The sequence below is a fragment of the Arvicanthis niloticus genome, chromosome 1 (assembly GCF_011762505.2).
Source record: "Arvicanthis niloticus isolate mArvNil1 chromosome 1, mArvNil1.pat.X, whole genome shotgun sequence".
Taxonomy (NCBI): Eukaryota; Metazoa; Chordata; class Mammalia; order Rodentia; family Muridae; genus Arvicanthis; species Arvicanthis niloticus.
This window is the reverse complement of record NC_047658.1, coordinates 114414765-114437611: the sequence shown is the minus strand read 5'-3', so window position 1 is coordinate 114437611 and position 22847 is coordinate 114414765. Positions and strand designations below refer to the sequence as shown.

At 50.9% G+C, this 22847-nt stretch overlaps 1 protein-coding gene across 4 annotated transcripts; it reads left to right on the top strand.

The window, feature by feature from the left end:
* Positions 1 to 9: 9 nt before the first annotated feature.
* Capn1 (calpain 1) lies at positions 10 to 21254 on the top strand. Of its 4 annotated transcripts, XM_076915963.1 has the most exons (23): positions 245 to 353; positions 598 to 724; positions 1598 to 1865; positions 1978 to 2047; positions 2335 to 2453; positions 3398 to 3531; positions 3646 to 3814; positions 5586 to 5669; positions 5980 to 6065; positions 7079 to 7153; positions 7241 to 7401; positions 11756 to 11931; positions 12961 to 12972; positions 14797 to 15005; positions 15087 to 15126; positions 15639 to 15704; positions 15793 to 15850; positions 17431 to 17495; positions 17922 to 17990; positions 18253 to 18331; positions 19400 to 19516; positions 19796 to 19854; positions 20492 to 21254. In XM_076915963.1, exons 3-23 carry the CDS (start codon positions 1599 to 1601, stop codon positions 20516 to 20518), a joined length of 2142 nt encoding a protein of 713 aa, XP_076772078.1. In that variant the 5' UTR covers positions 245 to 353; positions 598 to 724; position 1598; the 3' UTR covers positions 20519 to 21254. The 4 variants fall into 4 exon arrangements, with proteins under 4 accessions (XP_076772082.1, XP_034358243.1, XP_076772078.1 ...); XM_076915967.1 differs by lacking the exons at positions 245 to 353; positions 598 to 724 and adding an exon at positions 10 to 207; XM_034502352.2 differs by lacking the exon at positions 598 to 724 and having other exon boundaries at positions 224 to 353.
* Positions 21255 to 22847: the final 1593 nt, after the last annotated feature.

Genomic DNA, 22847 nt, shown 5'->3' with positions numbered 1-22847 from the left:
TGATCCCAAGGGCGCTGATCCCAGGTGAGTAGACCAAGAACTTGAGAGAGAAGGCCAGAATGCTACACAAAGATTGGCTGAGGCCATTATCCCTCTTTTTCTTCTGCATGGTTGGGGAAATCAAGGCACGGATTTACCTAAAGCCATGCAGGGAATGCGCAAAGACCGCTAGGGCGGAGTGCTAGCTCTGCAGGCCTGCGCCCTAAGGTGAGGGGGTGGGGAGTTGGCTCAGCCCTACAGCGGGTCTGCGGCAGGCACTGGCCGGGGTGGGGCTACCGTTTGTCTAGCGTCCGGCAGAAGTCCACTCTCATCCAGCCAGTGGCGGCTCCAGAAAGCAGTTGCGGCCGCCAGAGGTAATCCCTGCTTCGCTGAGCTCCGGCTGGGCTGGAGGACAGCTGCGACCCTGGAGGCACGCGGGGGCGCAGGAGGCGGGTCGAGGGCTGTGGTGGCGGCGTCACCGAGCTCGGATCGTCCCCAGTACCTTCCCGGAGGGCGACACAGGGTGGGGCCCGCGGCTCTGCAACTCGAGCTGTGGCCCTAGTTAAAAATACCCCTTGCCCTACCCTCTCTCTGGCCGGTGGTGCCCTTCTGTCCTAGTCCAACCCTCCTCATCCGGACCAGCGACCGGCTCCTCCCGGGAGACAACTCTGCCTTTTACCAATTTGTCCTCTCACGGAGCTGGCTTAGAGCCTGCGGAGGAGGGAGGGACTGAAAGACACCCTAAGTAAGAGATAGTAAAAAGTGTTGCGGGGGAGATAAAGGAGAGCCTTAGAGGGAGCCGGGTAAGAGCCTCAGGAGTAGGTGGAGGACGGGGAGGGAGGGACCAGGGCCGAGGGGCGGTGGAGGAGGGCGGGGAGGAGGGCAGGGAGGAGCGCTCTTCCTGGTTGGGCCCTGCCCTGAGCTGCCACCAAGGAAGCCAGCCCCAGGGACCACAGCAATCTCCCAAACTCCCCTTCCCCAGGTAAGAAGTTGGGTGTCCAGACTACGACTGTCTGACTCAGGCCACTGCTTCTGGGACTAGGGGGCTGTCGCTGATCGGCCTCTGCTTCAGGTCTTCTGCGTGTTTGCCTGAGGGGTAGCGGTCAGGAAGCAGCTCAGCCCAGGCGCTCAGCTCAACCTGTCCGCCTGGAGCTGGGCCAATGTCCACTGGGTGCTCCGATGTTCGGCTTGTGGAAGGACATCACTGCTTTTCAGTTCCTAAGCCGAGGAAAGGGGCAAGTGGAGTAGATGCTTGGCAGCTTTGTGGAGGGGGCTTACAGGCAGGCAAATAGGGTCAGAGATCTTACCTGGAGTACCTTTGCTCTCCGGTGCTGTGGCTGGTCTCCACCCTACACTGACTGCCTGGATGGCTGACACCAAACTGTCAACTCTGGACGGTAGGAGTAGGGAAAAGAGAGGTGGTGATCAGGATACTAGAAACTGCACACCCTTTTCCAGATTCTGGGAGCCTAACAAGGTGGCTGAGAGTCCCAGGCTCTGTTAAGAGGGCAGTGAACCATGTTTGGGGAGAAATGAACCCATGAGAATGATAGCAGGCAGGAGTTGTGTTTTTTCCCTGGGAAGGCCTGTATTTCTACCAGGCCCATGTGTCCCCCAGGATGGCAGAGGAGTTAATCACACCTGTGTACTGCACTGGGGTGTCAGCTCAAGTGCAGAAGCAACGGGACAAGGAACTGGGCTTGGGCCGCCATGAAAACGCCATCAAGTACCTGGGCCAGGATTATGAGACGCTGCGGGCAAGATGCCTGCAAAATGGGGTCCTCTTCCAAGATGAGGCCTTCCCTCCGGTTTCTCATAGCCTGGGCTTCAAGGAACTGGGTCCCCATTCCTCTAAAACCTATGGCATCAAGTGGAAGCGTCCTAGGGTAAGAGGGCTACTCTGGGTGGGCAATGGGGCTGGGGCCCCCATTATTAATGGTGTCTGGGTGCCAGTTTCTAGGAGAGACTGGCCCAGAAACATGACTGTGGGTCTTGTAGGAACTGCTGTCAAACCCCCAGTTCATCGTGGATGGAGCCACCCGAACAGACATCTGCCAGGGAGCACTGGGTAGGCCCCCAGGGGTGGGGTTCTGGGTGTTTTCCCCATTGTAGTTCCCGTTGCCGTTCCATTGGGCACTGCCCCAACTCCTCCCTCCTGCAGGCCCAGACAGGCTTTGGCTATCAGCACAGGTGCTGGTTTGCCCAGATTCCTGGGTCTTTTCTGTAAGCGGAGGGGAGATGAAGGGTACTCCACCCAGGGAATCCCAGGTGGTCCCCGGCATCCCACATACACAGAATCTCCCTCCCGTGGACAGATCTGAAGAGCAAGCCTGATAAGTGTCTCTCCTATCCCAGGTGACTGTTGGCTCCTGGCTGCCATTGCCTCCCTCACTCTCAACGAGACTATTCTGCACCGAGTGGTTCCCTACGGCCAGAGCTTTCAGGATGGCTACGCTGGCATCTTTCATTTCCAGGTGAAGGTCCCTGTACCCTCCCTGGGCCAGAGGCATAGCTGGCATTAGGGAGATGGGAAAGGATGGCCCACAGCACTGTGAAGCTGAGATGGCCTGGGCCACGCCCTGCACGGGCAGCCCTCCCCCTGGAAGGTATTTGGCCTCTCTGTGCCACCTCTGGTCAGTCATGTGTGAATGGTTGAGCAGGTATTTTCAGCTTGCAGCTTTCCTAGGTAAGGTTGTGCTTAATAAAGAAAGTGTGGAAGGAGTGCTTCGGCTTTTCTTCAACCTAGCCTCAGTTTCCCCATCTTCACATGTCAATTCTCCCCTTCCCAGTTCCCCTGCCCCATTCCCTCAAATCTCCAATCACCTCCTCTTCCAGCGTCTAATTGGCCCATTCAGTACCTCTCCCAAATCCTTCAATGGGCCTCTTCTTACCTCATTATTCTGGGCTTCCTCCTGCAACAATTTTTGGTGTTCTCAGAAGCTTCTGTCCCTAGGCAGCCTAGGCCTGCACTCCTGGGGTAAATCTGGTGACTTTGGGAAGCAGCCCACTATCTCTGGTTGAGGGTCTGAGCACAACATTTGTAGAATTGTTTTGTTTTTGAGACATAGTCTTACTACTTTGTATGTAGCTCTGGCTGTCCTGGAACTTACTGTGTAGGTCAGGTTGCCCTTGAACTCAGAGATCACCTCCTGAGTGCTGAGGCACCTTTAGTTTTCTATAGTTGTGGTACCCGGGCTGAGGAGGGCTGATTGACTGTGTACTCTAGTGGACAAAAGGCATGCCTCTGTGTGTGTGTGTGTGTGTGTGTGTGAGAGAGAGAGAGAGAGAGAGAGAGAGAGAGGTGTTACACATTTACTCAGCAGATGAATTTACTCATGAATTTAGTAAGCCCAGCTGAAGCTGGAACTGAGGCCTGGGGGACCCGAGAGCAGGTGCTCACTTTGTCCCTTCCCCACAGCTGTGGCAGTTTGGGGAGTGGGTAGACGTGGTCGTGGATGACTTGCTACCCACCAAGGACGGGAAGCTGGTGTTTGTGCACTCTGCCCAGGGCAACGAGTTCTGGAGTGCTCTGCTTGAGAAAGCGTATGCTAAGTGAGTAGGTTCCCCAGGGCACACCTTCATTCCCCAGGGGTGGAGGGGGTGCTCCTGGCCCTCTTACCTGGTCCTGCTTGATGATGCTACTAACTGACCTGGAGCTGTCCGCAGAGTGAATGGCAGCTACGAGGCCCTTTCGGGAGGCTGCACTTCAGAGGCCTTCGAGGACTTTACCGGTGGGGTCACTGAGTGGTACGATCTGCAGAAGGCACCCAGCGACCTCTACCAGATCATTCTGAAGGCCCTGGAACGAGGCTCCTTGCTGGGCTGCTCCATTAATGTGAGTGATATCCAACTTCCTCTGGCAAACCCTAACCTCACCCTCAGCGCAGGTTTAGCCCGAGACACACCCCTATTTACCTCATTTCCGGCTGCAGATGAGCCCCGCCCATCACCTCTTTCCTATCGTCTACCTCCATGTGTCCTCCCCGTCGTCCCCAACTCCTTCCTTCAAACCTCGGGCCTCGGCTGTGCCCCTACTTGTTCCCCAGCTTCCTCCTGCTGCCTTCCCTTCTCATTCTTTTTTGTTTGTTTGCCTGTTTGTTTGTTTTTATTATGCATTGGTGCTTTTTCTGCATGAATGACTGTGTGAAGGTGTCCAGTCCCTGGAACTGGAGCTACAAACAGTTGTAAACTGCCATGTGGGTGCTGGGAATCGAGCCTGGGTCCTCTGGGAGAGCAGCCGGTGCTCTTAACATTTAGCCATTTCTGCAGGCAGCTCCTCCTCCTTTCCTTTCTCCTTGCTTACCATTGTCTGCCCACAGTCCCCACAGCCACGTAGACCTAGCTAGTCCTGTCCTCAGTCATTCCACACCCCCATCATGGCTATCCTTAGCCACACACTACTATGGAACCCAACACAAAACCTCAGAATCTTAACTTAAAACAGTGAGATTTTAAAATCTGTGAACTGACTGAGCTATCATCAAGTGTGAACACTGTGAATGGCAATGCCATGCTACAATGTCTTAGGGTTGGAGAGATGGCTCAATGGTTAAGAGCTACAATGTCTTAGAGTTGGAGAGATGGCTCAATGGTTAAGAGCATGTACTGCTCTTGAAGAAGACCCAAGTTCTGTTCCCAGCGCCCACATCAGGTAATGACTTGCCTGTGACTCCCACTCCAGGAGGATCTGATGCCTCTGGCTGCTAAGGGCATCTGCACTCACATGTACATAGCCACCCAGAGTCACATACACAGAGACTTACAGTTTACTAGAAAATAAACTTTTAAAGTAACTTATTTTTACTTTATGAGCATTGATTGGTGTTTCACCTGCACACATGTCTGTGTGTGTGTTGGATCCCCTCCCTGGAACTGGAGTTATAGACAGTTGTGAGCTGCCATGTGGGTGCTGGGAATTGAACCCAGGTCCTCTGGAAAAGCAGCCAACATTCTTAACTTAGCCATCTCTCCAGCTCCTAAACTAAACCCTGTCTCTCTCTCTCTCTCTCTCTCTCTCTCTCTCTCTCTCTCTCTCTCTCTCTCTCTATTTGAGACAGGGTTTCTCTGTATAGCCCTGGATGTCCTGGAAAAACTCACTCTGTAGACCAGGCTGGCCTTGAACTCAGAAATCCGCTTGCTTCTGCCTCCCAAGTGCTGGGATTAAAGGCATGAACCAGCACTGCCCAGCTAAACTAAACTTTTTTTTTTAAAAGGGCTATATGACTCTGCATATATGCATATATGGCTATATGGATCTGTCCTTCTCCTCTCCCCTCCACCCCGTTTGTCCCCTCGCTGAGTCCCTCCTGGGGGTATACTTGATTTTAAATGTGTATATATGCACACTCACAATCTGGCCAGCCCTAGCCAGCACAGCATAGTGAGAGAATTGGTGAGGTATCTAGGCTCGGCCCTGCTCCCCAGGAGGAACAGCATTTGTGGGTAACAATGGAGTGGACAGGAGAGGAGTCTCTAACAATTTCTCCCTTTGGCTTTTGCAGGGGTTGTATGTGCAAGGGGGCAAGAGGTACTGCCTGAGCCTCATGAATGCTCCAAGCAATGATGGTACCTCATCTTCTGACCACAGTGCATGTTTCCTTCTGCAGATCTCTGATATCCATGATTTGGAGGCTGTTACTTTTAAGAACCTGGTGAAGGGCCATGCATACTCTGTGACGGGTGCCAAGCAGGTATTCCCCTGGATGGGATCTGCCCTGTGGTTCCTACTTCCATGCCTCCCTGGCATCTGACCTGGCCATGGGAAGTGATTTCTCTTTTTTGACCTCCTGGGATAACCATCCTGTGGTATGCATTGATGTTTATGCCTAGTGACTCCAGTTCATTTGTACAGCTGCCTCACTGGGCTATGAATTCCTGGAGGACTGGCTTTAGGATGTATGGACTATGTTGCCCTGGTGTTGCTGGGTAGTAAGCAGGGTGAGGATGTAATGACAGAGGTCCATCCAAGGTCATAACACTGATGCACGCTCTGGGGGACAGGTAACTTACCAGGGCCAGAGGGTGAACCTAATCCGGATGCGGAATCCCTGGGGAGAAGTGGAGTGGAAAGGACCCTGGAGTGACAAGTAAGCTACAGGACTGTGGGCACTAGTTAGGGAGGTTTGGGGGAAGCCTGGAGGTGTCCTTGACATTTCTGCCTGGGCCCAGCAGGCTGGATGTGGACTCAGAGTTGAGTGAAGGGGTCACATCTTGAGAGTTTGCCCTGACAGAGCCAACCCAGGCTGTGGGCACTGGGGCAGCCTGTGGATACACCCAGGGCATCTGACTTGACCTTGATAAAACATAACCCTGGCTGGATGTGGTAGTTTCTGCTTGTAATTCCAGTGTTCAGGAAGCTGAGGCAGGAGGATCAATACAAATTTGGGGTCAGCCTTGGCTGCACAGTGAGTTCCAGCTCAGCCTAGGCTGCCTCGTCTCGAGGAGGTAGGAGTGTGGTGGCATATACCGTTAGTCTCAGCAGAGAGTCAGAACTCTGTGAGTTCGAGATCAGCTTGATTTGTGTATGAAGTTCCAGGCCAGCCAGGGCTATTATATAGCAGGGCCCTGGAAAAAAAAAAAAAAGAAAGAAAGAAAGAAAGAAAGGAAAGGAAAAACAAATAGTGTGGTGGTGCCTGGAAAAAGTGGCCCAGCAGTTAAGAGCTTGAACTGTCTATAGAAAAGTCCTGAGTTTGGGTCACAGCGACTACATTAGGAAGCTCATAACCCTGTGAAACTTACAGATGTTGGAGATCTAACACCCTTTCATAGCCTCCACATGCACACACACACACACACACACACACACACACACACACACACACACAATTAAAAAGTAAAATTGGCTAGGCTTTTAGTCCAAGCACTCAGGATGCATAGACAGGTGCATCTTTGTGAGTTCAAATCCAGCCAGGGCTACATAGTGAGACCCTGTCCCAGAAAGAAGAAGGACCCTTAAATGGGATCTATGAGGCCCTCAAGAGGGTGGCCCTAGAGAAGCCTGCTGATCTGGCTCTGGAAACACACCAGATTGGTCAGAACCCAGGGACAAACGTTAGATAGGTCAGTGGTGTGCGACCCTGGCAGTGCCTGCTTCCCACAGCTCCTATGAGTGGAACAAAGTGGACCCCTATGAACGAGAGCAGCTGAGGGTCAAGATGGAGGATGGGGAGTTCTGGTAAGCATCACTTTTTTCTCCACTTGCTCCTCTAAAACCCAGTTCATGATGGAGGACTGTGGTTCACCTCTGCCCTTGGGCCCTCAGGATGTCCTTCCGAGACTTCATCCGTGAGTTCACCAAATTGGAAATCTGCAACCTTACCCCTGATGCCCTTAAGAGCAGAACCCTCCGGAATTGGAATACCACATTTTACGAGGGCACCTGGCGCCGGGGAAGCACCGCTGGAGGCTGCAGGAACTACCCAGGTGAGTAGTTGAGAGACAGGGTCGGGGTGAGCAGAGCCACCAGGCTGAGCCTGTTCTGTCCCTTGGAGGTAGATAATCATGATCGGATGTTCCTTTAATTATCTTTAAGGAATGGTAATAAAGGGACATGCTAGACTGTCTGGGACCTGGGTAAGAGAATCTTGTTATCCAAACATCTGCTGGTGACTCCTCATCTCCAGAATCTTCTTACCCCTGACTGCCTGTCCTCTTACTGTCCCCTCTCACAAATGGTGAATGTCACAACTACTATAGAATGGCCTCTCTGTGTCCCCGACCCCCAAATCCCTGACTCAACCCTTTTCTCTACTCCAGCTCTACCCTGCCCCACCGAAAAGCATTCTGGGCCTTGCAGCCACACTCACTGCGAATGCCCAGGCCTTAGTCCCAAGGAATTCACCGACCCTGCTGACTCCCACTTTAATTACTCTCTCATCTTGCTCTCACTCTGCCTGCCTCTCTGTCTCTGTGGCTCCCTCCATTTCTCTCTTGTTATCGCTTTTTTGGTTTGTTTTGATTTTTTTTATTTATTTATTTTTTTGAGTCAGGGTTTCATGTAGCCCAAGTTAATCTTGAACTTGCTATGTAGCCAAGGATGACTTTGAACTTCTGATCCTCCTGCCTCTGCTTCCAGAATGTTGGGATTACAGGTGGACATTACCACATCTGGTTTTTGTGGTCCTAGGGATGGAGCCCAGACCTTTGCGGATGCTAGACAGGCCCTCTACCAGTTGAGCTATAACCCTGGACCCATTACCCAGTCACAAATCGGAATTTAAAAAATTTTTAAAAGTATTATATTTATATATCGTGTGTGTGTGTGTGTGTGTGTGCGCGCGCACGCACACATGCCACAGTGTGTGCGTGTGGAGGTCACTGGACAATCTTTAGGGCTGGTTCTCACCTTCCAGCATATTTGTCCTAGAGACCTAACTGAGGTTGTGAGACTTGCTGGCAAGTGCCTTTACCCACTGAGCCATCCTGCCAGCCCTCTGTGCTTTCATCTTGACCTTGCAAACATCTGCTTCCCTGGCTTCTCCCTCTGTCACCCAGCACAACTGCAATCCCCACTGAACCCAGCTTTCTACTGACTCAGAACCACTAAATGTAGCTGGTGAGAAATCACACAATGGAGGCTGCTTTCCTTGTAAATCCACAGCCACAAACCTCTAATAAGCACGCTGTGTGACCCCCACCTTCCACCTGGAACCCTGCTCTCCTCCAGCTCTCTCTTCTGCTGCCGCCATCTAGAGACCTTGCACTTCATTGAAAATAAACTGGGCCTCCTGTGGCAGCTCGTGCCGGGGATCGTTCCAGTGTTTGGGTGGTAGAGGATGGAGGATCCGGGGGTTGAAGCCAGCTTTGGTTGTATAGCAAGTCTAAGGCCAGCCTGGGCTGCATGAGGCCCTGTCAGAAAAGAGAAGAGGCAGGAATGAAGGGGAGAAGAAAAGAGGGGAGAGAGATGTTGTTACATAGGACACCAGGTCCCCACCTCTGCCTCTCCTGTCTGTTGCCGGTGTATCTGTGTTCCTGTGTCTGCACTGGTTCCTAACTTGGGACAGTGGCAGAAGTGTCCTTGCTGCTGGGGAGGCCTATCACTCCCAGATCCAGTTCAGTCTTCCCTGAAAGCACTTTGCTTCTTCAGCTCTCCTCTCATCCTGGGTCCTTATGGAAAAATCCCATCTTAAAACATGTCGCCCTCTCTTGACCTCCTCCTCCCACGCTGTACCACCTCCCTCCTCAGCTCAGGGATTGGTTGCCAAGCTGCCCTTTCCTTCCTGGTAGCACTGACCGGCAATTCACCGCTGTACCAGGCTCCTGCCTGTGTCCCCCTATGCTGGGCTCCAGCCTGCGTCCTCCTATGCTGGGCCTATGTCCTCACTGTTGTTTTACGGAAACATTCTTCTCTCCACTTCAACTTTTCTCCAAACCTACAAGAACCAGTTTCCTGTACCACAACTGAGAGGCCTGTGCTTCCCTCTGTGGCCTAGCTTGTGCCAGTGTGCGGTTCCTGTGTCTTTGGGTACTTCCGGCCCTAGGCTAAGCTTCTGTCAATTGCACATTGATGTAATTGCTATAGATATATTTATTTATTTTTGTTTGTCTATTTATCTGTTGGGGTTTTCAAGACAAGGTTTCTCTGTGTAGCCTTGGCTGTCCTGGAACTCACTCTGTAGATCAGGCTGACCTTAAACTCAGAAATCCGCCTGCCTCTGCCTCCCAAGTGCTGGGATTAAAGGCGTGCACCACCACTGCCTGGTATTGTTACGGATTTATAAGAAGTCCTGTTATTAGATAAGGTGAATTCCTTCTTCAGGAGTGTCTTTACAATTTTTAAGATTTATTTTTAAAGTTATTTGTTTTATTTTATGTATATAGGTATTTTACCTACATGTGTGTCTGTGAGCTACGTGCATCCCTGGGACCCATGAAGGTCAAAAGAGGGTATCAGATGCCCTAGAATTGGACTTACAGAAATTTGTGAGCTACCAAATGGGTGCTGGGAATGTAACTCCAGTCCTCTGCAGGAACAGTGAACAGACTATGAGCAGTCTTTCTAGCTCCATTTAGCTCTGCACCCAGAGTCATGTACCCCAAGTTCTCTAGGACTCAAATTTAGCTAGAACTCAGTTTGGAGCCAAGGATAACCTTGTTCTTCTGACTCTCCTGCCTCAACCTTCTCTTGCCTTCTTTAATCATTTATTTATTTATTAATCTTTTAAGACAGAGTTTCTCTGTGCAGCTTTGCATAGTTGATCTGAACGATGCAAGGATTTTAGAGCGCCCCCCCTTGGCTTGCCCTGCCCTTTATGAACAGTTTTTCCTTGTCATAAGTTAAATGTTAATCGTCATCACCGTGAGCTTGGATTTTCTGCAGAGTAGTGACGATCATCACATTCTCAGACCTGCCATCTGGCCTCATATTCTCTATTTAAAATGTCTTTTTAAAAAAGTTTTTGTTGGGCTGGAGAGATGGCTCATTGGTTAAGAAAGCACACTGTTCTTGCAGGAGACTCGAGTTTAGATCCTTGTATTTTGGTCAGTGTCTCACAGCTGCCTGTACCTCCAGCTCCAAGCGATCTCACGCCCTCTTCTGTCCTCTGTGGGTACTGCACTCATGTGTACACCTTCGCCCCCACATGCATCATTAGAAAAAAACCAAGTGCCGGGCAGTGGTGGCGCACGCCAGAAGAAGAAGAAGAAGAAGAAGAAGAAGAAGAAGAAGAAGAAGAAGAAGAAGAAGAAGAAGAAGAAGAAGAAGAAGAAGAAGAAGAAGAAGAAGAAGAAGAAGAAGAAGAAGAAGAAGAAGAAGAAGAAGAAGAAGAAGAAGAAGAAGGAAGAAGGAAGAAGGAAGAAGGAAGAAGGAAGAAGGAAGAAGGAAGAAGGAAGAAGGAAGAAGGAAGAAGGAAGAAGGAAGAAGGAAGAAGGAAGAAGGAAGAAGGAAGAAGGAAGAAGGAAGAAGGAAGAAGGAAGAAGGAAGAAGAGGAAGAGGAAGAGGAAGAGGAAGAGGGAAGAAGGAAGAAGGAAGAAGGAAGAAGGAAGAAGGAAGAAGGAAGAAGAAGAAGAAGAAGAAGAAGAAGAAGGAAGAAGGAAGAAGGAAGAAGGAAGAAGGAAGAAGGAAGAAGGAAGAAGGAAGAAGGAAGAAGGAAGAAGGAAGAAGGAAGAAGGAAGAAGGAAGAAGGAAGAAGGAAGAAGGAAGAAGGAAGAAGGAAGAAGGAAGAAGGAAGAAGGAAGAAGGAAGAAGGAAGAAGGAAGAAGGAAGAAGGAAGAAGGAAGAAGAAGAAGAAGAAGAAGAAGAAGAGAAGAGAAGAAGAAGAAGAAGAAGAAGAAGAAGAAGAAGAAGAAGAAGAAGAAGAAGAAGAAGAAGAAAAGAAAACCAAGAGTGTGTGTGTGTACACTCATGGATGGCTGACTGGTCTAAAGCACCAGACTCAAAGCTTCTTGTAAAGGCACTGAGAAAACCAGGCGCCGGCTACTCTACTCGGGCTCAGCTTGCTGTCACAATCCCAGGTCAACTAGCTTGCTTCTTTTTAGAACCCAGGGCCTTGAATTGGGTTGTCGTTGAGTTGTCATAAATCTGCACTTCCTCCAGCTTCCTTTTCTTTGTAATAATCCTGATAATTCACCTACTTCCCCTTCTGGAAGAGGTATCGTGTCCATCTGCTTTCCTGTCTTCTGACACTCATGGGGCGTATGTAACCACAGTATTAAACGGACTTATGAATGAATAGAAGAAGCAAGGTGTGTAGGGGAGGGTTGAGAAGCCCTGCCCTGCTTGCCTCTGATCCTCTCTCCTCTCTTCTCCTCTCTTCTCCTCTCTTCTCTTCTCCTGCAGCTACCTTCTGGGTAAACCCCCAGTTCAAGATCCGGTTGGAGGAGGTGGATGATGCAGATGACTATGACAACCGAGAGTCTGGCTGCAGCTTCTTGTTGGCCCTCATGCAGAAGCACCGCCGCAGGGAGCGGCGCTTTGGCCGGGACATGGAGACCATTGGTTTTGCAGTATACCAGGTTAGCCAGGGGTGGGCCCACCTCTTCCTACTGCAGCGAGCATTCACCAGGGGAGGCCCAAGGCACATCCTGAGGGCCTGAAAGGCTGACAGCTGAGGCCGTGGAGCTCCTGAATTAGCGGCTGAGTCCCACTGCTACAGAGAGGGCAAAGGAGTCCGTTGGCTCCAGGAAAGGAAGGTTCTAGGGGAAGAGGGTGGTTGGTTACTATGTGTGTCACAGCTTCTGGGGTCAGACTGGGCTCAGCTTTGTAACAAAGTGGGGCATTCTGTGGAGCATGGGTGTGAGCAGAGGCCTCTGGAGCAGGTGGGGAAGGTCTGCTACCCAGGGAGAGGCTGTTCAAGGACTTAGTACATCTACCTGCTGCTGTTACCGCTGCCTCTCCTCCTCCTCCTCTTCCTCCTCTTCCTCCTCCTCCTCCTCCTCCTCCTATTCCTCCTATTCCTCCTCTTCCTTCTCTTCCTCCTCCTCTTCTTCCTCTTCCTCTTTCTTTGGATTTGTCTTATTTGGGTTTTTTTTTTTTTTTTTTTTTTTTTTGAGATCAAGCTGAGCCACACCCTGGCTATCCTCAGATTCACTTTGTAGACCAAGCTGGCCTCAAACTCAGAGATTTGCCTGCCTCCACCTCCCAAGTGCTGGGATTAAAGGTGTGCTCTACTGCCCAACCTCCCCTGCTTCTTATTCTTTGGTTCAAGATAGAGATGGAAACTTCTTGATCTTTCTTGCCAGAGTAGAGGAAGGCCATTGCCTTGGCCTACACCCAGAACCCCTGGCAGCAGATGAAATGGAGTCTCTGATGTCCCTGGGGTTTATCACACTGTGACTGGCCACCTGGCAGCTGTTTTAAGCAGCTTTGATTCAGAGGGAAGCCAGGTCACAGGTCCCTGTTCTTCCGATGGGAGGCTAGGTCTGTGCCATCCTTGGCCCACTTTCTGTCCTCTGGGCTCCCTCCATTAAGAACTCTGGACCTCTATGTATGTTTGTCCTAGCCACCTAGGCAAATATGCATGGCCCTTTCTGTCTCTCTTACAGGTCCCCCGGGAGGTAGGTGTGGCTCTCACCACTTACATGGTTCATCAGCCCCTGAACTTAGCAGCCTGATGGGAGAAGCATGGCCGAAGTCAGAGCTACCACACATAAACATCAGGAAATGTCACCTTGTCACTGCCTGAAAAATGTTTCTCCCAATCCTCGCTCATCAAGTAGGAAAGTCACTGCAGTCCTGAGGCAGGAGCAGGGGGCAAACACTGGATTCTCATCCCTATCCCCAGATCCCCACTCAGCCTGCACACAGGCCAGGTTCTGTCTGTCTTGCTGTTCACACAGAACAAATGCTAACAGGTGTGGGGTGGGGATAGGAGCAGGAGTCACTGGCTGAGTGGTCTGTACTCTTGAACGGTTGCTTAAGCCTTGACCCTTAGGGTTTGTACTGGGACATGGCACTTCCCAGATGTGCATGGTGGCTCACACCTATAATCCCAGCACTTGGGAGAGAAAGGCAAGAGGATGAGGTTATCCTTGGCTATAACAAGGGGTCAGGGCCAGCCTAGGCTATATGAGACCCTGTTTTAGTGGAGGGAAAGTAGAATAGCATTTCCTCTGGGGCCATAGATGGTTAGCAAAGTACTACCAGTCAGCTTCATGCAAGGCACAGTGACACAGGGAACACTCCAGTGAATGATAACAGCGATGATGGCATCTTAGATTTATTTTTCAGTATGGAAGATTGAGCCTAGGTCTTCCCATGTGCATGGAAGCACCAAACCAGTGCCTGTGTGCGTATGCTTGTGCATGCATGCATACATGCATGTGTGTGAGAATGTGTGTGTGCATGTGTGTGTGTGCATCTGTCTGTGTGAGGCTGTGTTTATGTGTGTGTGCGAATGTGTGAGCAAGCATATGTGTATGTGTGCACATGTGTGTGAGCAAGTGTGTGTGTGAGCAAGTGTATGTGTGAGCAAGTGTATGTGTATGTGTGCGCATGTGTGAGCAAGTATATGTGCATGTGTGTGAGCAAATGTATGTGTATGTATGCATGTGTGAGCAAGTGTATGTGTGCACATGTGTGAGCAAGTGTATGTGTACGTGTGCACATGTGTGAGCAAGTGTGCATGTGCCTGTGTGTAAATACAGCACATATGCCACGTCACGAGTGTGGAGTAAGAGGATGACTTTGGATTGGCTCTCTCCTTCCTACTTTATGTGACTTCTGAGGATGAACTTGGGTCATCAGGCTTGTGTCACAAGTGTGCTCACTTGTCCACCATCTGAACAACTCCTGCGTCATAGTGTTTTGGAGTCCCTTATCTACAGTCAGGTTTTCTTTTATTTTGTTTTATTGGATTTCTTATTCATTTATTTTTGGGATAGGGTTTTGTGTAGCACAGGCTGGCCTTAAACTCACTATGGAGCTGAGGGTGACTTTGAATTCCTGATTCTCCTGCCTCTACTTCCTGAGTGATAGGATTACAGGCATGTCCCATCGTACCTGATTTAGTGCAGTACTGCAATCAAAACCAGGGCCCGGAGCTGATGGAATGTCTGGGTAGATAAAGGCTCTTGTCCCACAGCCCGATGAGCTGAGTTCATCCCTAGAACCCACATGGTGAGAGGAAAGGACAGACTCCACTCACATCTTAGCATTCACATCCCTTCCCCCAACCACAGGAAACAAACAAGCCATGGTGGGAGGTGGCAGTGCCCTGTCCCCTCTACCTTTAGATGCTGGCCCAGGCACTCATGGACAGGTGACTTAGAGTCTCACAGGCTGTGGGCATGACCTAGCAGCCAGGACTTGCAGCCTGGGCTGACATCTAAGGTAGAGAGAGTGGACACTGCAGTCCCCCTTTGCTTCTTTCCTCCTGCCAGATGGTGGGTCAGCCTGTGCACTTGAAGCGTGACTTCTTCCTGGCCAATGCTTCTCGGGCACAATCAGAACACTTTATCAACCTCCGAGAAGTCAGTAACCGCATCCGCCTGCCGCCCGGGGAGTATATAGTAGTGCCCTCCACCTTCGAGCCCAACAAAGAGGGTGACTTTCTGCTGCGCTTCTTTTCAGAGAAGAAGGCTGGGACCCAGTGAGTAGCAGACTCCCAGCCCTCTCCCACCTCCCCTATCTCCCCAGGACCCTCTGACTGGCCCTCTTCTCCACTCTGCAGGGAACTAGATGACCAGATCCAGGCCAACCTCCCCGATGAGGTATGTAGTTCCTTCACCAACTCTGGGTATTCATGGAAAGTAGGCTCCAGCTGGCAGGGCAGGCTCCCTCCAGGTAGGAATCCTTAAGAACCATACTAGTCCTTTGTTTGCCCAGCACTTTACAGGTCACAAAAGGCCCGTGGTGGTGATGGTAGGCAGTTACTAAGCTCCGTCCGTGTTCCTTGCTTCTTCTCCATCATTACCTCATCTAGGTCCCTCATGATATCAGCCTCTGAATGATAAACACAAGCACAGAGAGGCTGATCAGTTTGCCTAAGTTCACACAGCAGGGCCTCTAACCCAAACTCTTCAACACCTAACTGACTTGTACCCAGCATTTAAGCTACAAGAGTTCTAGGCAGAGGGCAGATCCCATTTTACAGGTTAGAAGAGTGAGACTCAGAGAGATGGACTGACTCATAACTGTGTCACATGCCACCTTCAGAGGTTATTCTTTCCAGCAAGAGCTAGGCCACTGCACCCTTAACCTACCCTCTCTGTTTTGTGTACAGAAAGTTCTCTCTGAAGAAGAGATCGATGACAACTTCAAAACCTTGTTCAGCAAGTTGGCAGGGGATGTACGTCAGGGCCTGGTGGGGATAGTAAGGCGGGGAACCCCTGTGTGAAGTGGGGGAACCCAACAGGTAGCATCCTCTCCTCCCCTAGGACATGGAGATCAGCGTCAAGGAGTTACAGACCATCTTGAACAGAATCATTAGCAAACGTAAGGATCCCTCCCCCACTCCTGTCATGTTCCCAAGTCACTCTAATTATCATGCCCTTGTCCCCACGTGGAACTGAACCCCACACCTTGTCTAGGTGGCTGGGAGACTTCCATGCCTGACCCCCTTCACCACTCCTATCCCAGGCTCCTCACTAAACCCACTACACTCCCGTCTACTTGCCTGAGCTCTGTGGTCTTAGGGAGAACAGACAGCCATAGCAGAGCCAGCCCCAGGTGCTCAATGCCAATGAAAAGGCAAGGGCGGCCTCCAGGCCAGCCATGTGTCGCGGGAAGTAGGCTAGAACTGAATCCCAGGCCCTCTCCCGACTTTCCCTTCCCTCCCAGCTTCGGCTGCTGCCTGTGGACATCAGCCCGCTCTAGTTGTCTGTGGCCTGTTGTACCTGACCTCTGTCTGCACACCCTACCCTGTCAGCGAAGTACCCTCCCCAGCCCGCAGCCAGCACCTGCTAGTTCCTCTTCCATATAGTCTCTGTGTGTCTGCTCAGCACTTTCTTCCCTTCATTCTGGGCCAGTTGATGGATACAGACCTGGCTTCTGAGACAAAGAAATGCTCTGCTGTTTCTCAGGATAACAGCATCCCCTACCCCACCCCCCACGCTCTGTTCGTCTTAGCGCCCATGGCAGGACTGGAGGCTCCCTACCACTAGACAGTCCAGGGCTCCCGGCATGATGGGTTCTGAAAGACTTCATATTTGAGCTCCTAGAACTTGTTCCTTCTATATCGCTGTCTCTCCTCTTCTCTCTCTCTCTCTCTCTCTCTCTCTCTCTCTCTCTCTCTCTCTCTCTTGGCAGATGAGAATATCAGATGCCCTGCTCTGTCACCCTTCGCTCTATAGCCTTGAGTCAGGGCCTCTCAGCCAACAAGCCCCAGCAATCCTCCTGCCTCTACCCCCAACATCACTGTACTTACAGACTGTCTGAGTGTATGAGTGTGTGAGTGAGTGAGTGAGTGTGTGTGGTATGTGTGTATGAGTGTGTGAGTGAGTGTGTGTGTGTGGTACATGTGTATCAGAGTATGTGTGCATGTGTGTGTGTGTGGTAGAGAATGTATGAATGTGTATAAGTGTAAGTGAGTGTGAGTGTGTCTTTGAGTGTGTGTGTGTTTGTGTATGTGAGAGACTACTCGCACCTTTTTATGTGGATGCTGTGGATTTTTAAATTTTTATTATATTTTTTTATTTTATGTGTGTAAATTTTTGCATGCATGCATGCATGCATGTAAATATACCACACATATGGATCACATCCCTTGAATCTGGAGTTGGGAGCCACCATCATTTGGGAATTAAACCCAGGTCCTCTGCAAGAGCAGCCAGCGCTTTTAACTCCTGAGCCATCTCTCCAGCTATGCCCTTTCTCTTCCTTCTTTTCTTTTTCAGACAGGGTCTACATAGCTAAGGCTGGCCTCGAACTCCTCATCCTCCTCCCTTCTCCTCCCACTGCTATGGTTTCAGGCATGCACCACCACACTTCCTTTTTGCAGTCATGAGGATCAAACCCAGGGCTTCATGTATGCAAGGCAAGCACTCTATCAACTAAGTGTTTGTTGTTTGTTTCAGACAAAGACCTGCGCACTAATGGCTTCAGCCTGGAGTCGTGCCGCAGCATGGTGAACCTCATGGATGTATCCTTCTACCTGCTTTTGTCTCTTGTGGAGTTTAGGGTTGAAGAAGATGCTGTCGACCTGTCCTAAGAGCAGCTAAAAAGCTTAGGTAGCGTCAGGAGAGTGTGGATGTGGTAAGGCCTCATGTTCAGACACCTTCCTGGGTATCCTCCAGTTGGCCAGCAAAGGAAACTTTGAGTCAGAGGTCTTGTGGGAAATGGAGCAAGAACTCGGTCCCTATTTGGCCCTAAGGCTGGTACTATGTCTGCACCTCTCCCCACCCCGCTTCACTATATCTGACACATAGAACAACACTGACTATGAGCTGCAGGGAGCTGCAGAGAGCTGCTGTTGTCTCTCCCCTCCACTGCCAGGCTCCCTTCTGCCCAGGTCCCCTCTCACATGCCTACTTTAAGCTGAGTAGTTTCCTTCTTAACATCTGCCAAGCGAGACGGCAATGGGAAGCTGGGCCTGGTGGAGTTCAACATCTTGTGGAACCGCATCCGAAATTACCTGGTAGGCAATAGGAGGTCCCCTGGCTGCATTCTCCTGCCCCTCTGTGGCCTCAGTCATGACATGGCCAGGCCCCGTGGCAGAGCCCAGGTTTTCCAACACAACTTCCTTTCTGCATGGATTCCTTTCCCATCCAAGCCCAGGAGTCGCAGCAGCAAACGACCTCTTCCTGGCTGTTCCTTTCCTCCCTCACTCTGCCTGAGGGCAGGAGGCAGGGATGAGGAGCTGCTGATTCACTCTGCCCCACCCTTTACCCTTCACACAGACCATCTTCCGGAAGTTTGACCTGGACAAGTCTGGCAGTATGAGTGCCTACGAGATGAGGATGGCCATCGAGGCTGCAGGTGAGGCCTGAGGCTCATGACCCCACTGCCCTTGAACCCCAGGCTGCCTCCCTTAGAGTGGCCCGCCTGGCTGACCCTTGTCCCTGGGGCATGGTGCTGTGGTTGCTAAGCCAAGGACTTTATCTGGCTCCTCCCTTTCCCTTCCTTGTAGCTTACCAAGAACAAAGGCGTTTTCATTCATGTTTGCATGTGTATCTGTGTGTGGTATGCACATATGTACTTAAGTTCATATGTGTGTGGACACACATAAAGGTTGACATCATCTGTCTTCCTTCATTACTCTTGCTGAGACAGGGCCTCTCACTGGGCCTGGATCTCACAGATGAGGCTAGTTTAGCTAGACAGCGTCCCTGGGGAATCCCATCTGCCTTCTCAGTGAGGGCTGGGATTACTGGTGGACTGCCAAGCTTCCTTGGCTTTTATGTGGATATCCAAGCTCTGCTCCTCAAGCTTTCGTGACAGATGCTTTATCCATTGAGCCATCAAACAGAGTCCTTTGTTATCGCCAATGTGAAGAAAAGAAAAGTAATTCTCAGAAGGAGAGTGATTGGGTCCAGGACACATGACCAGGGCAGGCAGAGAGAGGATGGGTGGGTATAGGCTCCAAGCTCCAGTGAGCACGAATAGGACTCTCCCACACTGGCCTGTATAAAAACAAGTTTAAGCTATTTTGAGCAAATATGACCAAATGCCTAGGTCCTCTGCAGCCAGCTTGCGATTTTGTGGGGTGTTCTGGGTGTGCTGTTCTGATGTTTCCCCCTGGGCCTGACCCTCACTTGTCCACCCCCTCCTAGCTTTTTATTTTTAAAAGGTTTATTTGTTTTATGTAATCTCATTACAGATAGTTGTGAGCCACCAACCAAGTGTTTGCTGGGAATTGAACTCATGACCTCTGAAAGTTCTCAATGCTCTTAACCTCCAAGCCATTTCTCCAGTTGCTCCCCTGCCCACTCTCCCCCAGGCTTTACCCACGAGGTCTTTCAGCTCCTCTTGCTGGATCAGCTCCTCCTGTGCCCTAGCTGGCTGCCCCTGCTCCAGCCCTCACTTGCCCTTCCTCTCTCTGCTCAGGCTTCAAGCTTAACAAGAAGCTGCATGAACTCATCATTACCCGCTACTCAGAGCCAGACCTGGCCGTGGACTTTGACAACTTTGTGTGCTGCCTTGTACGACTGGAGACCATGTTCCGTGAGTGTCCCTAACAGACCCCACTTCACCACGATGCACACAGTGTTCCTCGAGAGGCATAGAGGGGAGAATGGGGTGGAGACTGAAGGCAGGCAGAGGACTCTTACACAGGTGCATGGAGCATGTACAGAGGAGGCCTGAGGAGGCCTCTTTGAACAGGAAGCTTTATGACTTTGAGGGGCAATAACTTGGGGTGCGTGGGAGGTAGGAGACAGTCTTGGGTGAATAGTAACTGTCTGGCTGGTGTCCCAGATTTAACTCATCTTTTCTTGAACACAGGGTTTTTCAAAATTCTGGACACAGACCTGGATGGTGTTGTGACCTTTGATCTATTTAAGGTGAGATGGTCCTCCATGTTCACCTGTCCCTACCAGGACAGATGTCAACAGCCTTGGAACAAGCCTTCAAATCTGGGCCCTAGTCTTGGAAGCCTTGGGACAGGTTCTGGAGCCTGGGAGGTGGGGGATGAAGAATGGGAGGCCAGGCTTCTAGAAGCTGGTGGGGACCAGCAGCCTGGTGTCCTTGAGTAGAGAAGTAAGACAGCTGCTGCTGGGGGTTGGTGGGGTCGATGACTCAGGCCTTTAATCCCAGCCTGAGGGAGGCAGAGGCAGTTTGAGGCTAGCCTGGTCTACAGGGTGAGCTCCAGGACAGCCAGGACAACTTTGTGTTGTCTCAAAAAAGAAAACACACACAGAAAGAAAGAAAGAAAGAAAGAAAGAAAGAAAGAAAGGGAGACAGACAGAGAGAGAGAGAGACAGAGAGAGACAGAGAGAGACAGAGAGAGACAGAGAGAGACAGAGAGAGAGAAGTGAGCACCCTGTTACCAGAAGGGCCCTCAAGGAGGGCATAAGTATGGCTGGTGCTGCCTGAGCCTGGGCTGCAGCCTGTCCTCTAGGATGGGTGATGATGGGTGAAGGAGGCTGATGTGGCCATGTGTCCTGCTGCTCTCAGTAACCTGTCTGTCTTGCCCTGCAGTGGTTACAGTTGACTATGTTTGCATGAAGTGAGGATTCGCTCTGTTTGCCTGTGTTCTTCCTTTCTTCCTCTGCCAAGCCACGCCTCCCGCCATGCCATACCAGACCACACCAGCTGCAAGTGCCTTCCTTAGAACAGGAAGGCACCCTTGTCCTTCTGTCCCCCTTGACCTCCCCGCTACCTCTGTTCAACTGCTCTGGGCAGAGTCACGGGGCTCTCCCTGCCCCTGTAGCCAAGGGCTCAGATGGGCAGCCTGACCCCTCCCTGCTCATGGCTAAGACCAGGAAGGCAGCTCCCTGCTTATTCCTGCCTCTGGGGCAGGGGACAGGCATGCTCGCCCCCTCCCCCTCACTGCTGGAGTCCGGATATGTGTCTTGCCTAATCTGTGGAGGCTCTAGCCCCTGTCATCCCCTAGACCTGCAGACTTCATAACCACTAGCTAGCTCCCTGTCTGCACCTGGGTGTTGAAAGCCTCACCTCACTATGGGAGCCCCACAGCCAGAATCACCTTCCTGTGCCTTCCTGTGTAGCAGCCAAGATCCCTCTGCAAACCAAGATACACCTCTCCTGCCTTGTGTGCCCACCAGGAACTTCCTGGCAGGGAGGGTGCTCAGGCCCTCCCTATCCCCGCCCAACTTCCTCTCTTTTTTTATATTGGTCATTTTCAAGGGAATGTACTGGTTATGGAGGACCAGTAATTGGGGGGTAGTGTGGGGAGGTCCCATGTTTCAATGCAGTGGGAAAAATAAAATGAAAGGCCAGACATCTGTCTCTGGGTGTTATTCTCCCAAATGGATCCCTTGACAGCTCGTGCTGTCTCACACCCATGCCCACCCTTGCTGGAGACTGACTGGGCATCTGGCTGTGGCCACCTCTGCTCCTGAGATGTTGAGAAGAGCCTGAGCACAGAGACATGGACAGGACGGCTCCACTGACAGCCAATCCAGGTGGCTTTTCTGGTTTTGCATGCCCTTAGTGAGGGCTGAGCCTGACTTCCTCCTCTGCAGACTTCAGTAAGGAAACACAAAACCTCTACTTAGCACAAATCTGACCCCCCAGGGAGCTCCCTAAGGGGCAGAGCCCCCACCAGGTACCAGCCTGCAGTGGGACACCGTGTAATCCAGCAGTTTATAGTTTTGCCTCTTACCAGAGATAAGAGTAGCTGAGAATAGAGAATGACAGTGAGTTGCCCTAGGACGAAGACTGCAGGTAGCCAGGCATTGGTGGCTCATGCTTTTAGTTCAGGAGACGGAGGCAGGCAGATCTCTGAGTTCCAGGACAGCCTGGTCTACAGAGGGAGTTCCAGGACAGCCAGGGCTACATAGAGAAACTCTTGTCTCAGAAAAACAAAAACAAATTAAAAAAAGTTCAAAGGTCACCATCTGACTACATACATACACAGCGAGTTCCAGGCCAGCCTGGGCTATATTAGACCCTATCTTGAGAAGAACTGAGGGATCGGAGATGGAGACTGCCTACAGGCGGCCTGTAGAAATGGAACTGAGAGTTCTGCTAATGAGAGAGATGGTGTCCTAAGCTTACAGTTTGCCAGGAACTATTCACTGGGAGCCGAAGCCAAGTCTCTACGAAGCCAAGTCTCTACGGGCTTCCTCACTGAAGCAGGTCCTGGAGGGAGGAGGAATTGTGGTGTCCTGCATTCCTCTCTCCTCTCAGCCCTCGGCCACTCTCTAGAGTGGCTTTAATTTGCCGTGATTGGCCAATGGGGATACTCTGAATGTACCTAACCCCAAACTGAGGCTGCTTCTTGACTCTCCTGCTTGGACTTCTTTGGTTTTGTTTCTATATTGTTTGTTGTGTTGAGTTTGGTTTATTTTTTGTTTAAAAAAAAAATTAAATTTGAGAGCCAGGTGCACACCCCAAGGGAGGCAGAAATAGGCAGATCTCTGTGAGTTCGAGGCCAGCCTGTTCTACACAGTAATTTCCAGGACAGCCAGGGCTATGACCTTTTCTCAAATAAAAACAAAATTAAAATTATTTATGTATTTGTGTGTGCATACACGTGTGCACACACAGAGGTATGTGTGCACACACTCATAAGTGGCGTGGCACTTTGCAGAAGTCAGAGGTCAACCTCGGGTGGTGTTATTCCTGAGGGGCCAGCCTCCTTGTCTCTCCCAGGATCTCTCACTGGGAGCTGGGACTCACTGGGTAGGCTTGGCTGTCTGTTCAGTAAGCCCCATGAATCTATTCCTGGGATTACAAGTTCGGGCCACCATGGCCTTCATTTTAAGCAAGTGCAGGGTTTTAATGCTTGTAAAGTGCTGAAACACTCTGCTAACCCAGCCATTTCTCTAGCGCCCAACCTTCAGCTTTTTAGACTCAGGAGGTAACAGAT